The sequence below is a fragment of the Grammomys surdaster genome, unplaced genomic scaffold (assembly GCF_004785775.1).
Source record: "Grammomys surdaster isolate TR1022 unplaced genomic scaffold, NIH_TR_1.0 203, whole genome shotgun sequence".
Classification (NCBI taxonomy): Eukaryota; Metazoa; Chordata; class Mammalia; order Rodentia; family Muridae; genus Grammomys; species Grammomys surdaster.
The window spans coordinates 4,168,126-4,183,885 of record NW_021604648.1 but is presented as its reverse complement, the minus strand read 5'-3'; the positions used below and the strand labels follow the sequence as shown (position 1 = coordinate 4,183,885).

The window sequence follows — 15,760 nt, the reverse complement described above, 5'->3', positions numbered from 1 at the left end:
GGTTCCAGATACAAAAATAAATTGATCCCCTCTTCTATCTCTTCCTTCTTTTCTCCACCGCCCCCCAATCAGAAAGATCTCACATATCCCAGGCTGGCCTTGAACTTACTATGCAGCCAAGGATTAGCTTGAAATCTAAATCCTCCAGCCTCTGTCTTGTGTGGGAGGCCAGCACTCTACCAACTGAGCTATATCTCCATCCCCAAAGACCATCTCAGTTTTTTTATCTTTAATCTTTTTTTACAGTCCAGTTGTTATCCCCCTCCGGTTTTACCCTCCAACAGTTCCTCATCCCATTCCTCACCCCACCCCATCTCCAAGAAGATGTCCCCACACACCCTTAAGCCCCCACAACCCACCAGGCCTTCCCATTCCCTGGGACCTCAAGTCTCTCAATGGCTAGGTGTGTCTTCTCTCACTGAGGTCAGACCAAGGCAGTCCTCTGCTGTATATGTGTTGGGGGCCTCATATTAGCTGGTGTATGCTGCCTGGTTGGTGGCTCAGTGTCTGAGAGATCTCGGGGGTCCAGGCTTGTTGAGACTGCTGGTCCTCCTATGAGGTCACCCCCCTCAACTTCTTCCAGCTTTTCTCTAATTCAACCACAGAGGTCCCCAACTTCTGACCATTGGTTGGGTGTAAGTATCTGCTTCTGTCTCAGTCAGCTGCTTGTTGAGCCTCTTGGAGGGCAGCCATGCTAGGCTCCTGTCTGTAAGTACATCATAGCATCAGTAACAGTGTCAGGCCTTGGAGCCTCCCCTTGAGATGGGTCACAATTTGGGCCTGTCACTGAACCTCCTTTCCCTCAGTCTTTTCTCCATTTTTTGTCCCTGTAGTTCTTTTAGACAGGAACAATTCTGAATCAAAGTTTTTGACTGTGGGATGGCAACCCCATCCCTCCACTTGATACCCTGTCTTTCTACTGGAGGTAGATTCTACAAGTTCTCTCCCCCCACTGTTGGGCATTTCATATAAGGTCTTTGAGTCTTGAGATTCTCTCAACTCCCAGGTATCTGGTACATTCTAGAGGGTCCTGCTATCTCCTTCCTCTCGAAGTTGTTTATTTCCATTCATTCCTCTGCCTCTTGGGACTTCACTCCTGGTCCCCCCCCCCCGTACCTGTTCATGTTCCCCTTTTCCTCTGCACCTCCCCTCCTCTCTCCCACCCAGTTTTCTCCCTCCCTCTGCCCTCTGCTTTCTTCTCGCTCCCAAGTGGGACTGAAGCATCCTCACTTGGGCCTCCAGCTTGTTAACCTTCTTGAATTCTGTGGACTGTATTCTGGGTACTCTACTTTTTGGCTAATATCCACATATAAGTGCATGTTCTTTTGGGTCTGAGATACTTCGTTCAGGATGATATTTTCTAGATCCATCCATTTGCCTGCCCTCATTCTTAATAGCTAAGTAGTATTCCATTATGCAAATGAACCACATTTTCTGTATCCATTCTTCCATTATGGAACATCTGGGTTGTTTGTAGCTTCTGGCTATCACAAATAAGACTGCTATGAACATAGTGGAGAACATGCCCTTGTGGCATAGTGGGGCATCTTTTGGGTATATGCCCAGGAGTGGTATAGCTAGGTCTTCAGGTAGATATATTTCCAATTTTCTGAGGAACCTCCAGATTGATTTCCAGAGTGGTTGTACCAGTTTGCAATCCTACCAGCAATAGAAGAGTGTTCCTCTTTTCTCCACATCCTTGCCAACATGTGCTGTCACCTGAGGTTTTAGCCATTCTGATTAGTGTAAGGTGGAATCTTAGGGTCATTTTGATTTCTATTTCCCTGATCACTAAGGACTTTGAACATTTCTTTAAGTGCTTCTCAGCCGTTCAGGATTCTTCTGTTGTGAATTCTCTGTTTAATTCTATACCCCATTTTTTGATTAAGTTGTTTGGTTTTTTGGAATTAAGCTTCTTGAGTTCTTTATATATTTTGGATATTAGTCAAAAGGTAACATGGGGTTAGTAAAGATTTTTTTCCCATCTGTAGGTTGCCTATTTTTCTTATTGACTATGTCCTTCGCCTTACAAAAGCTTTTCAGTTTCATGAGGTCCCATTCATCAATTCTTGATCTTAAAGCCTAAGCCATTGGAGTTCTTTTAGGAAATCCTCCACCCCCATCCCATGCCCATGAATGAGTTCAAGGCTCTTTCCCACTTTCTCTTCTATTAGATTCAGTGTATCTGGTTTTATGCTAACCAGAGCAATAAGACAACAAAAGGAGACCAAGGGGATATAAATTAGCAAAGAAAAAGTCAAGGTATCACTATTTGCAGTTGATATGATAGTATACATAAGTGACCCCAAAAATTCTACCAGAGAACTTCTACAGCTGATAAACAACTTCAGCAAAGTGGCCAGATATAAAATTAACTCAAACAAATTAGTAGCCTTCCTTTATACAAATGATAAATGGGCTGAGAAAGAAAATAGAGAAACAACACCCTTCACAATAGTCACAAATAATATAAAATATCTAGCAGTAACTCTAGCCAAACAAGTGAAAAATCTGTATGACAAGAACTTCAAATTTCTCAAGAAAGAAATCAAAGAAGATCTCAGAACATGGAGAGATCTCCCATGCTCATAGATTGATTGGTAGAATTAACAGTAAAAAAAAAAAAAAAAAAAAAAAAGCCAACCTACCAAAAGCATCTACAGGTTCAATGCAATCCCCATCAAAATTTCAACAAAATTATTCAAAAACATGGAAGGAGCAATTCTCAATTTCATATGGAAAAACAAAAAAATCCAGGAGAGTGAAAACAATTCTTAACAATAAAAGAACTTTTGGCTGTTTTAGGATGAAATGTTCTATAGATATCCACTAAATCCATTTGGTTCATAACTTTCTGTTAGTTTCTGTTGTGTCTCTTTAGTTTCTGTTTCCATGATCTGTCCATTGCTGAGAGTGAGGTGTTGAAATTCCCCACTATTGTTGTGTGAGGGGCAGTGGTGGAGGCACATCCTCATAGAAGCAGGAGGGGGGATAGGACAGGGGTTCCTGGGAGGGGGGAAATGGGGTAAGGGGATAACATCTGAAATGTAAATAAAATATCCAATAAAAAATAAAATAAAAAATAAATGACTGAAACAACAACAACAAAAACAATAAAAGAACTTCTGGAGGAATCACCATCCCTGACCTCAAGCTGTACTACAGAGTGATAAAAACTGCATGGTATTGGCAAAGAGACAGACAGGTCAATCAATGGAATAGAATTAAAGACCTAAAAATAAAACCACACACTTAGGGACACCTGATCTTTGACAAAAAAGCCAAATATATACAATGGAAAAAAGAATGCATCTTTAATAAATGGTGCTGATCTAACTGACAGTCAGTATGTAGAAAAATGAAAATAGATCCATATTTGTCAACTTGCACAAAGTTCAAGTCCAGGTGGATCAAGGACCTTAACATAAAGCAAGATACACTGGATCATCTCATTTTTTAAAGACTGTGACACACAGTTCTCTTTCTTTATAGAAGGGGTTCATTTGGGATCAGAAGATGGTCCAAGTGAAGATTGCCAGTAACAGACAGTCATTAAAATGCTAAATGGTAGTTAATCTTTTTACAAATATGTACATATTATTTTCCCTTGAGAACTATACTCAAGACAGGAGTGGTGGCACATATCTTTTATCCCAGCACTCAGGAGGCAGAGAGGGGAGAATTCCTGAATTCATGGCCAGCCTAGTCTACAAAGCAAGTTCCAGGACAGCTAGGACTACACAGAGAAACCCTATCTCAAACACTCAAATAAACACACACACACACACACACACACACGGGTGGGGAGAAATACTCATTAAAAATCAAAGTGGTCCTTCCATCACTAATGTACTTGGAGTCTAGTAGAGTAGAACAAAAGCAAAATCATAGTGCAGTATGAGTCATAAGATTATGTGAAAACATAAAAGAAATATGAGGCCAGGCGGTAGTGGCGCACGCCTTTAATCCCAGCACTTGGGAAGCAGAGGCAGGCGGATTTCTGAGTTCGAGAGTTTGAGGCTAGCCTGGTCTACAGAGTGAGTTCCAGGACAGCCAGGGCTACACAGAGAAACCCTGTCTCGAAAAACCAAAAAAAAAGAAAAAAAAAGAAAAAAAAGAAATATGAAATTATGTGGCTAAAAAATAACTAACTTTCTAAAAGTCTGGGAAAGCATCAGATCAGTCGTTGATCCAGAAGAAAAATCAGAAGGAACTAAGTTAGAGTAAATTGAGGAAGAACTGAACAAGTCCTGAAAAATCAGTATGGGTAACGTATCACTTCTGGTTTCACAAGACCAGAGTCAAGGCAGAGATGGACTGAAGAAGGAAGGTGACCATTCTGGAAAATGTTCATTTTTACTGCAGCACACCTGTAAGGTTCTGCCACTGCTGCAGTCTTCCTGAACTGCCAGCTTGCTTTATATAGCTAAACCCCAACTAACCCAACTTTTTAAATTAACAGATACCGTTGTGTAATTTTATTACAACACCAGCTTCTAGTAGCTACCACTATGCGCTCTGTTTCTATAAGTGATTCAGATCCCATATTAGAGAGATTATGTAGTGTCTGTCTTTCCGTCTGCCCTACCTTCCAGCATGCTTCCTCCAGCCTGAGCAGCATGTGGATCCTTAAACTTGCCAAGTTGTTTTAAACATCTTTGGCCCCAAATTGAAATGCCTTTATTTTGTCTTGCTGCTCTTTTTCCTAGACTCACTCAGATGTGATATCTGTGAAAAAGCCTTTCTAACAGCACCCCACCACGCAAGGTTAATATGTGGCCACTGACAGACTCATACTTGACTGTAGTGATTTGCAGGAATGGCACCTCTGTGAGGTGCCACATTTCTAAGCACACAGCAGGTAATGCCTCTGTATCCATTGTGTCTAGCCTAGATGGGGACGAGGACATCAGCAAGTGTTTGTCAAAAGAAAAAATCAGATGAGGACATCTGATGGAGGGTTGGAAATTCAAAACCAATAATAAAACATACCAAAGACAAATATGAACACTCTGTACCTGCCATTGTTTCTCCTGTCTCAGCTCTGATGTTCATCTATCCTGGACCATAGCTGTTGGCTTGGTTATGTGTATGGAAGTGACTGGAAAGGGAGAGAAAACACAAAACTCTAGGTAGAGGGGCTGGTAAATATTTAGAGACTGAATATCAGGGCCACCAATGGCCCACACTAAGGGGAACCTGGCCAGCACACTTGGTTCCGTTCGTCTGTCTAAACTTCTAGGCACTGTTCTCTACTACCACCTGGTGGCCATATCTATAAATAGCAAGTTCCTAGTGAGGGAGCTAAGGGAAGGCAGTTCAAACAACCCCCAGGAGAACACAGAGGTGTGAGTGTGAGCCTGCACCTTATTCTGGTAAGGGCTCCAAGAGCTTACTATGTTTTTAAAGATACCTCTTGTCTACAAAAGACAGAATTACTGCTGAAGGGGTTGATTCCTTTTTTCAGAGATAGAAAGCAGGCCTGGCTCCCTGCTACTCAAACCTTATTCTCCAGCTTAACACAGTACTTATGCAGAACACAGTTTAACAACCACTCTAGTGAAATGAAAGGCTTATAGAGCCTCTGATCCAAGGGGACCTTTGTATGTAACTGAGACCTACTAGGTCTCATACCTAGAAGACATCGTGCTGATGTTCACAGGTGTGTCAGTAGCAATGCTAGGACTGAACATAAACTGCCCTCTTAACGGTTACTGTCTTTTAACCCTGCCTCACTTCCCACTTCCATCATTAAAAATGAATAAAACCATTTTCTACCCTAGTATGTTTCCCAAATGAAAGTCATTTTACCTACTTATTTTTAGATTTCTGGAAAGAACCAGATTCTTCTCAACAAACCATGATTCCTGATAGAAGATAAAGCCTGCAGCTTAAGTTTAAATTAGTTCTTTAAAATACAAGCACCAGTGCCCATGAGCTGACTTTAAAGAGAAAAAACTAAAACCCAGACTTGCTGTTTTTTCCTACAACTTGCCACTTGTCTCTGAGCTCGTGTATTTGGTGGTAATTCAAACAGTGAGCAGGTTATCAATATGACTGGTTATTTACATCTCTGGGGCCCAGGAATGACCTTATTTCCTGCTATAGAGAGCCACAGAAATCCAGGAGTTCACAAAAGTTAACGTTGCTGGAACATACACCTGCTAGATACACTAGAATTGGCTTCCTAAAGAATCTTCAGAGTATGATTTTAATTACTACTTTGGAGATGCCTAAAGTTGAAGTCCCAAGATTACACAGTTAATATGTGGTAGGAACTAGGTAGGCCTGGGGTCTGCCTGACTCCTCAGCATTCCTACAATGAGCTCCATGTTTTGAGCATCCTCTGTCCTCTTCTCAATGTCCCCTTCTCTTCTCTCTTTTAGGAGTGCCAGCTTCTCTCAGGGCACCCGGCAGAAGAGTGATACAGCCGTGCAAAAACTTGCCCAGAGCAATGGACACTGTATCAACGGAGTCAGCGGTCAAGTCCATGGCTTCTATAGCCTTCCTAAGCCAAGCCGACACAATACAGAATTCAAAGACAGTACTTATGATCTTCCACGGAGCTTGGCTTCACATGGCCACACCAAGAGCAGCCTCACAGGGTCTGAGACTGATAATGAGGATGTGTACACCTTCAAGATGCCCAGCAACACCCTGTGTCGGGAGTTTGGAGACCTCCTTGTGGACAATATGGATGCTCCAACCACCCCTCTCTCAGCCTACCAGATCCCTAGAACATTCACACTGGACAAGAACCACAATGCCATGGCAGTGGCCACTCCTGGAGACTCAGCCATAGCTCCCCCACCCCGGCCTCCCAAGCCAAGTCAGGCAGAAACACCTCGATGGGGCAGCCCTCAGCAAAGACCTCCAATCAGCGAAAATAGCAGATCTGTAGCTGCTACTATCCCCAGACGCAATACCCTCCCTGCAATGGACAACAGCCGACTCCACCGAGGTCTGTGTAATCTGTAGCTGAGACTAGAGGGCCAGAGAGGTGGTCCAGGCATTCTCAGAGTATTGCTAGCCCTTGGTCACCCCTAGGCCAAGGTAAACTTAAGGACTACTCAGTTCAGTGATACAAGTTGAAGCATCTTCTGTGCAATGTCCTTAGCAGTTGATCCTCCACCTAGTTGTCAACATGACACTCACCATGGCAGAAGTATTCCAGACTCTGCCTTAGAGGTGTTGATATTTTGGGTTTGTAGGCTCAAAACGTATTATTTATCTAAAACTAAAACCAAAAATGTGAAAACAAATTTAGAAGATTGGCAAAGTTAAAGAAAAAAATATGATATGAGATCTTCATATTTCCATGTCATAGAAAAATTTCTAGTTGAATTCTGTACTTGGACTTGAAACCGCTAAGTTCTATCCTCAACCCTGCATTCCCCCCTATTTGGTGAGCTCTCTTCAGAGCTTGCAAAGCTTTCTCATCCCCTGCTGTGACAGCAGCAAAGATGAGCCTCAGGCCTATGGGGCCAAGCACCTAGGTTAGAACTCTGCAATCAGTCAGGCTATCTGAGCAGTCACTCTGTGCTTTGGAACTGTATAATTGCCCTTCAAAGCTCACTAGCTGGAAAAAGAAAACCAACATATGTAGCTAGTATAAATGTCATTGCCAAAGTATTCCCAGAGGTCTGAGTGGGAGATATTAGATGAACCTAGGGCTAAAGTCAGGAGGTCCTCTGTAAACACTCACACTGGAACAGACAAGGATATGAGAATTGCTACACTAGACAGCCACAGGAGAGTCAACGTGGACTCAGCATGAGTATAAACCCTCTCCTTCTTTCATCACAGCTTCTTCCTGTGAGACCTATGAGTACCCAACACGAGGCAGTGGAGAGAGTGCCAGCTGGTCTGCTGAATCTGTGAGTCACAATGTTAATTCTTTTCTGGGGGTGAGGGGGGCTAATCAAGCCCCTTGGGTCAGTCAGAGTAGGGAAGAAGCTAAGCCCCATATAACTAAAAATGCATCACCCAAAGAATGATGGCATTTCTGTAAAAAACTGCCTACCTGTCCCAGTCCAAAGTCCTAGCAAGGAGTTTTTGGCAAGTTAAAATGGTACCCTCATCTGGTCCTGTGGCAGACTGGAATACAATGACACACACTCCAAAGTAGAGGGTCCTTTAAGGCAACAGCCCTGCTCTCTGGGTGTCACATGGAGTAGGAACATAGCAGAAGCAGTGACAGAGAACAGCTTACATGAGGTTCTCAGGCTGTCTCTGGAATGGGTTGACCACAGTTGACCAAGTTCAAAACAAGTTGATCAGGGCTTAGGTTCAAGCCCATTGGAAAGACAAGTGAGGAAGCCACGTGGGTAGATGTGCTCTGCTGTGCAATAAGGTGAGAGTTGGGAAACGGCTGCTACACTACTATACAAGTCTGTGGCAGTCTACCTACAGCTTGCTACTGTATACCTGGAATGACCCCAGGCCCACTGAATGCTAGACAGGGAAATGTAGCTAGTAAACCTCACCTTCCAGAGTCCTGTCCAGGGTCTAGATTGACTTATTGGTGGTCAGTCCTGAGCTATTCCTAGCCTTGACTGCCTTCTACCTTAGCCAGGCATCTGGACCTGACTATCTCTAGCCACAAGCCATGGATTTGTGTAACCACAGAATTTTATACTTCAGTCTCCCAAGAGATCGTGAAACAAGTAACTACAGAGCTCATTTCTTGATTCCCACTGCAAGTCCTTATTTGGTCTTCCCAAAGTCTCCCTTGTAGCTTCAAAGTGTAGCCAGCCGACTGGGACAGCCTGTACACAGTCTCACCTTACTACTTTTCACTAGTTACAGGTAGGTCTTTTACTTCTTTTTTTTAGCCAGGAAAGACTGCCGTGGGTCGATCAAACAGTGCCAGCTCTGATGACAACTACGTGCCCATGAACCCCGGTTCTTCTACCCTGCTGGCTATGGAACAAGTAGGAGACAATTCCCAGAGTGTCTACATCCCCATGAGCCCAGGGCCTCATCACTTTGACCCACTTGGCTACCCGTCCACAGCCCTTCCTATTCACAGAGGCCCCAGCCGAGGAAGTGAGATCCAGCCACCCCCAGTCAACCGAAACCTCAAGCCTGACCGAAAAAGTAAGTCCACTCTTTCCCCATCTCATCTCTGGACAGCATTTGCTTAGAGATTGGGTGGATACTGGACTTAAGGGTGTGTGACTGTGCAGATAATGTAAATTCAGACTTCAGATTTGTTTATAGGGAAAGCATCTGGAATACTTCACATAGTTCACTGCAGGTGTGCAGTAGTAGATCCATGGTCTGTGTGACGATCAGGAAAACATGCTAGAGTTCAAACTGCACTTCTGCTGGCCTTGGCTGAGCAGTAGGGATTGAAAGGGAGTTGGGAATTTGGACAGAGATGGAAGCCATGGGTGTGGCCAACAGGACTCTGACTGTGTGACCTTGAGCCTTACAGGGTCCTGTGCCTGTTTGCTTTCCTTCACTGTCATTTGTATATCACTATCCAAAATCAACAGCAGTAGTCACAATGACCATCTCTATTATGAATACAATCTGTTTTCACGAGAAATCACAAACCTGGGAGAATCTCTATTGTCAGACCCATGAGGCCCATTTTGGATTCTGGAAGACTTGATTACTATAGATACAGTGGGAAGGACACAGACTAGAATGTGAAGTCTTAGACATGGACTTAAAAGTATCTGGAGTTTGATATCTGTAGGAGCCCTGAAACCAAGTCACTTGTTTGTCCTTACTGAGCCTCAGATCCCCTGTATAAAGCTGACGGCCCTTGTAAATGTGCTGAGGTGTTACATATGGTCTGTGTCTATGTAGTACCGTCCCTGATTCCTGAATTCTGTTCCTGCTTTAGCAAAGCCAACACCCCTTGACCTGAGAAACAATGCTGTCATCGATGAGCTCCCCTTCAAGTCACCTGTCACCAAGTCTTGGTCCAGGATCAAGTGAGTATCTGTAGGAGCAAAAGCTTGGGGTCAGAATTGGGTAGCATGATAGCTGGCCTAGGAGTCGGGACACCAGGACGTTGATAATACTATTGTTCAGTTTCTGGTCTTTGCTACAAAATATATGGCATAAACACTTCAAAGACAAGGGTAGATGTGTTTTGGTTCATGATTTCAGTCTGTGGTGAGGCAGAAACATTATGGGGTGGGGAGAGCATAACAGCCAAAAAACAAAATGCATGCCTGTCCTGGCTGTTCCATCTAGCCCCAGCCCATTTGGCTGGTACTATACACATTTAGGGTGGGTCTTCCCACATCTGTTGCTATACCACATGCCAATTATCTTCCATGTTTTATTAATCTGTCTCTTGATCTATTGGGAATTGTTTTCCTCACCTGTGAAGGGGAAATGATTAAAATGTCCCTATATTAAATCTGATAATGGAAGCATGAAGCTCGGATGTGAGGCTGGGGTCTGGGGTATAAGAACCATAGCTTCTCAGTGTTCACTCTCTTTTTTTCTGTCCAACAGCCACACCTTTAACTCCAGTTCCTCCCAGTACTGCCGTCCTATCTCCACACAAAGCATCACCAGCACAGACTCAGGAGACAGTGAGGAGAACTATGTCGCCATGGTGAGTCCTCAAGCATTCACTGGACTGCCTCCCATTTCTTCTACACAGCTCAGGCCATAGCCATCAAAGTCAACTTCCTGCTGCAGACCCTTCCTAGACACATGAATGTCAAACAATAGGAGTTATGAGCCATTAGAAATGCACAGCTTTGCCCCCAAGGTCATCTGGGTCTTAAAGACCCCAGGTGGCCTCTCTCTTTCTCACTCCTGTAATTCAGGACGTCATGGTGGGTGCCCTTGCAGAGATGTACAGATATATAGCTCCATGCAGTGTGATGGTACTAGCAGAAATACATGGGGCATAGTACAGTTCCTCTCTAGGGTCACTGAAAGGGTACAGCTGCCAAGCCTGCAGAGATTCAGAAAACAGATCAAACATTAAAATGGAACTATCACTTCTTACTACAGTCAGACACTGGAACATTTTAGACATAAATTGTTCTCTTAAAGCTGAAGACAGAGCCCTAGAACCTCTCACATGTAAAATGGCTGAAGAAATGAAGGCCTATCACCCAGAAAAAAAGGTGACTGTCCAGGTGTCTGGAGAAGGGCAGAGGGCATGAGCTGCTTGTGACCAGGTGTGATAGGAAGCTTTACATCACCAAATGTAGAAGAATGTTGCTTATTAGGGATCTTTGAACTGAGGCTAGGTCTTTAGGAAAAACAGTACCTAAGACTTGCCCCAAATCTCCCTAGGGGGTGGGGGCCAGGTACATGGGATTACCATAGGTTTCGTAGTCAGAAAACATCCCTGGCACAGCTATGCAAGTGTAGATGACTCACTGTACTTCCTGAACCTAGTTTTTTAGCCTCTAGTGATTTGAACAGTGGTGATATCCATCTCTTAGGACTGCTATGAAGACTTAAATGAGAATATGAACAGTCACAGTGCATTGGCTCAGTGCAGGACACAGTGGAGGAGCTCTTGCTCCCAGAGGTAGTTTTCCAGATGATGGTTTAGGTTATTAAACTTACCTAGTTTTACTCTCTGTCATAGCAAAACCCAGTATCTGCATCCCCTGTTCCCAGTGGCACTAACAGCCCAGCTCCAAAGAAGAGTACTGGCAGTGTGGATTACCTAGCCTTGGATTTCCAGCCGGGCTCCCCAAGCCCTCACCGCAAGGTACCCGGAGGTTGGGGATGAAGGAACCCATCCCACCAGTCCCTTTCCAGAGACATTTTATATGATCATTGCAGAGAATCAGTCCACTCATGTCCTTGCTGTGGGATATACTCAAGGGGATTCAGTCAGCAATATAAGACATGAAGATCCTCTCTCCCTTCCCTTTGAGAAACAGAGAGAAACTGTCTGAGTGAGACCCAGAGTCCTGACAGAGACACAGCATCCCTTAGAAGGGACTTCAGAGCCTGGGGAAGTCCACCTCAGCACACTTTCCCTCAGCATGTTATAAGGGCTCTGTAAGGCCTGCTGCTTACTGCCATCCAACACATCCTTTCCCTGGAGGTGTGGCCAAAGGAAGATGGGTAGAGGCATTATTAAAAGCCCGAGCCAGTTGCAGGGCCCAGGGCTAGCAGGCTATCCTGAAAGCTGGGAATGAGGAGTCAGCGGGCTTGGTGCCTCCAACAGAAGACCACTTCAGTTTGAAATCCACTCTCAGCACAGACACTCAAAGTGAGAGCCTTATACAGGTAACTCAGTCATTTCTCTTGTCCCCTCAGCCATCCACATCATCTGTCACATCGGATGAGAAGGTAGACTATGTCCAAGTGGATAAAGAGAAAACTCAGGCCCTGCAGAACACCATGCAGGAGTGGACAGATGTGCGACAGTCCTCAGAACCATCCAAGGGTGCCAAGCTGTAATGACGGGGGCCATCGAGTTCAAGAGCCATGAGGCAGCTGCCCTGACCTGCCTCTTCTGTCACCTCCTTCTCCATTTCTTCCTAAACCTCCTCTCCCCTGTACCACTTTCAGCCTTCAAAGCACTCAACATCAGGGACCTGACCCTTCCCCATCAGAGGCAAGGGCCTGGTGGAGACACTTCCTCTGCCACTTGAGTTCCACCTATGGCTTCTGTCAATACTAGCTGTGCCTCCACCACCTTAGTTAGGAGCTGTTGCCAAAAAAAGCTTCCTGCTTTGGACCCATTTGTCTGCTGCTTGGTCTCTCAGAGGGAGGGTTAAAGCTCTGAGCTAGGCTCATATCTCATGTCTGCTCACCGCTGTCCACCCTCTACCTCAGGGCTGCTTCTCCATCCCCAGCAGAGAATGATAACCTAGGGAGCCAAGAAACAGCAGACCAGAGTACACATGGGCTTTCTGATCTCTGCTATTTTGGCAAGGAAAAGGCAAGGTGCCACAAGAAGGAATGGTTGATAGTGGAAGTCAGGAGCTGCCTTGAGTGAGGAAGAAGTTAGGTCCCCAGACGTGGGGGTGTAGCTGATAACCTGCAGGGTGATACTCAATATCAGGTGCACCCCTGCTGTAGACTGGGAGAAGAGTATGAAGGACAGCTGGAAGGAAAACTGATAATGATAAGCAACTAGGAACAATAAAGAACAAAAGTCTTTGGGTGACAAAGCTTGGAGCTAGAGGACTCTGCCACTCTGGGACAGGCAGTCTTCTTTCCTGGCCCTGATGAAGAGATGAGACAGTGGGAGAAGAGACAGTAGCAGGTGATATGGGGGATGGGAGGCAGGGGGATCCTGGGACAGGAGTGTGTTAGGCACAGAGCAGTGTGGGGACACTGCCACAGAAAGAAAGTTACTAGTAGGTAGGAAGGTGCAGAGATGACTTAGGGACCAGGAGGCAGGGAAGACATGTGGCAAGTGGAGACATGTGTCTAAAGGGCCTGATGGAGAGCCCAAGGCCACATGCAGGAATATAGCAAGGCGCAGAATGAGAAGGAGCTATACTTTAACCAAGTGAGTCTAGAGAGCACAGGAGGGTCTGGGTAATGGCTTGTGCCAGACAGAAGCACCTCTGACCTAGTGACAGGCCAAGTCTTTTCTCTGTTGTCCTCAGCGCAGGGATGGTAGAAACTAACCCTCTCCTCTCATGGCTTCAGAGGTCACCAGGGCAGAAGGGATGGGAAGCTGTCATTGCCTAAGGCTTTTAAGACAAGGCAGGAAGATCTGAATGTGTTTGTGTTGAAAGTTGTTGACCAAATTTTCAAGCATTTCATTTCAGAAGAAAAACAGGACAAACCAGCATTTCATTTTGCCCTAGATGAACAGATTATTGTCCTCTAAAACTTAGGACTGTTCAGCAACTAAAGGCACACCTCACCTCTCTCCTCCAGAGAGCCCTGTCTAGGAGCTCCTCAGTAGTAGCCCCTCAGTAGGATGGAACATGTAGTAATGGCTGCTGAGCCCTGTGCTGCCGATGACTCATACCTTGTCCCTAGCTACAGGTCACAATCCGTGAGAAAAGTAAATGGTGACTGGCAAGTACATAAAAAGGAAAAGTGCTAAAGGAGACTGAGCCACAGGAGGGGAAGCCTCAAGGAGGAGCAGAGCGTGTTTTCAAGGGTAAGCAGGGGTGGGTCCAAGGAGGAAACAGGAGAGATGAGGGAAGCCTCGGCTTCGGGAACAGAAGGTCTTTGAAGGGATGAAGCCAGCCTCAGAAGTGTGCACTGGCACCTTGAGTGAAATGGGGCTGTGGATGGTTGCACTGAGCAGGGTTACAAGGTACTTGGCTGGCTCTGCCCGTCCTCATGGTGTCCTTTAAGGCCTTCAGTGGGTCTCCCATGTGGCTAAGCTTCTGACTGATGCTGCTGTGGCTCATAGCAGGTCTAGGCATTATTGGCCTCAGCAGCCACCCCATAAACCCTGGAGCTCATTTTCTGAGTTGAGTATGCCATGTGAATGGAGCTGGCTGCCATTTACCAAAATTGAGGTATTATTCTACTTAGTCTCAAGGCCTGTCTGGCTCTGGTTCCAACCTGTGGAAAGCTGAGCTCTGGCTCACAATCCCCAGACTGCTAGCCATGTCTAATGTACCCACCCATCCCAACTCCCAAATAGGAAAAGCCAATCTCATTTAGAAAACAAAAATATGTTGGCTTATCCATAAGTCAAAGTTCACCACCCCTGGTGGCTGTCAAGGACTAAGCCAAGAACACCCATCACCTCTTAGCTAGCATAACTCCCACAAGTACCTGTCCTGCAGGGCAGGGCCTCTTCCCACTTCATCCTGCTAGATTACAGTTTAGTAGGAACAGTGAAGAAAGGGGGTGGCACCTCCTTGAGACTTGCCAGTCTGTGAAATGGGATGGTCACAGCTGATACTCTGCTGCTGTAAGAAACTGGGTGATCCTTTGAAGGTCTGGGTTACTGGGGAAGAGCAGCACACAGAACGTTAGTTCATTAGCTGCCTCCCTCTCTATCTGATTTTGCTGATAGCTACATTGACTCCATGAAAAGAAGCCACATTCCCAGAACAGAAGCACAACCCTTCTGAAGTTACTGGAACAAGGGTTCAGGTCCCATCTGCCTTTGGGCCCTTTATCTATCAGCAGCTAGAGTCCCAGCCACAGCTCCCTCCTCTCCCTGCAGCAGAGCTTTGCAAGCTATGAGAGGAAGTGGCTCTTCCTTTCCATTTGGGCCTTTGGCTGTAACTGTAAATTGCAGGGAAGCAGGCTGACCTTAGAGGGCCATATTTCTGGGACTTCCTATATTTGCGGTCTTGGAAAGGCAGGAACAGCCAGACTTGCCAAGGGCGCCTGCTGATAATTTGTGCTGTCATGGTATCTGGTGGTGTGTGTTCTTGTGTAATCTGTTGGCTACTTGTGTCTTGAAATTTAGAATCATTTTGTTACTATTTGTTGGGAAAAAAAATGAAATAGAAGCAGCCTAGTTTTACATCGTGTCTTGTTACCATATAAGATTGACATTTAATTTTTCAAGTCATTGTTGGTGCCTAATCACTTAAGTTATTAATTTATTCTGTTTTCAAAAAAATGTAACATATTTATCTTGTGAAGTCTGGGGGTGGGGTGGGAAATGTGTTCAACTGAGTCTTGTTTCACAGTGGTAACAAATGGTACAGGCCTGGAGCTTGCAGGTCCCTTTTTATTATGGTGTAGAAGCGGACAATAAAGTCCTTTAGAAATGCAACCCAGAGTGGGCTGCTGGAGACTGTGTTTAGGGGTGTGGAAATGGACTCTTGTCCCATCCTGGGCAGTCCTATAGATACCTTCTCTGACAAACTCATTTCAG

At 45.2% G+C, this 15,760-nt stretch overlaps 1 protein-coding gene across 1 annotated transcript in view; it reads left to right on the top strand.

The window, feature by feature from the left end:
- Gab2 (GRB2 associated binding protein 2) overlaps positions 1-15,658 on the top strand; it is a 155,009-nt gene extending 139,351 nt beyond the window's left edge. The window contains exons 3-9 of the mRNA XM_028770744.1: positions 6,826-6,853; positions 7,847-7,907; positions 8,835-9,099; positions 9,857-9,947; positions 10,480-10,582; positions 11,579-11,704; positions 12,262-15,658. Of these exons, the coding sequence (XP_028626577.1) occupies positions 6,826-6,853; positions 7,847-7,907; positions 8,835-9,099; positions 9,857-9,947; positions 10,480-10,582; positions 11,579-11,704; positions 12,262-12,405 (818 nt within the window). The 3' untranslated portion in view covers positions 12,406-15,658. The remainder of the gene's footprint in view (positions 1-6,825; positions 6,854-7,846; positions 7,908-8,834; positions 9,100-9,856; positions 9,948-10,479; positions 10,583-11,578; positions 11,705-12,261) is intronic.
- The last annotated feature ends 102 nt before the right edge of the window (positions 15,659-15,760 follow it).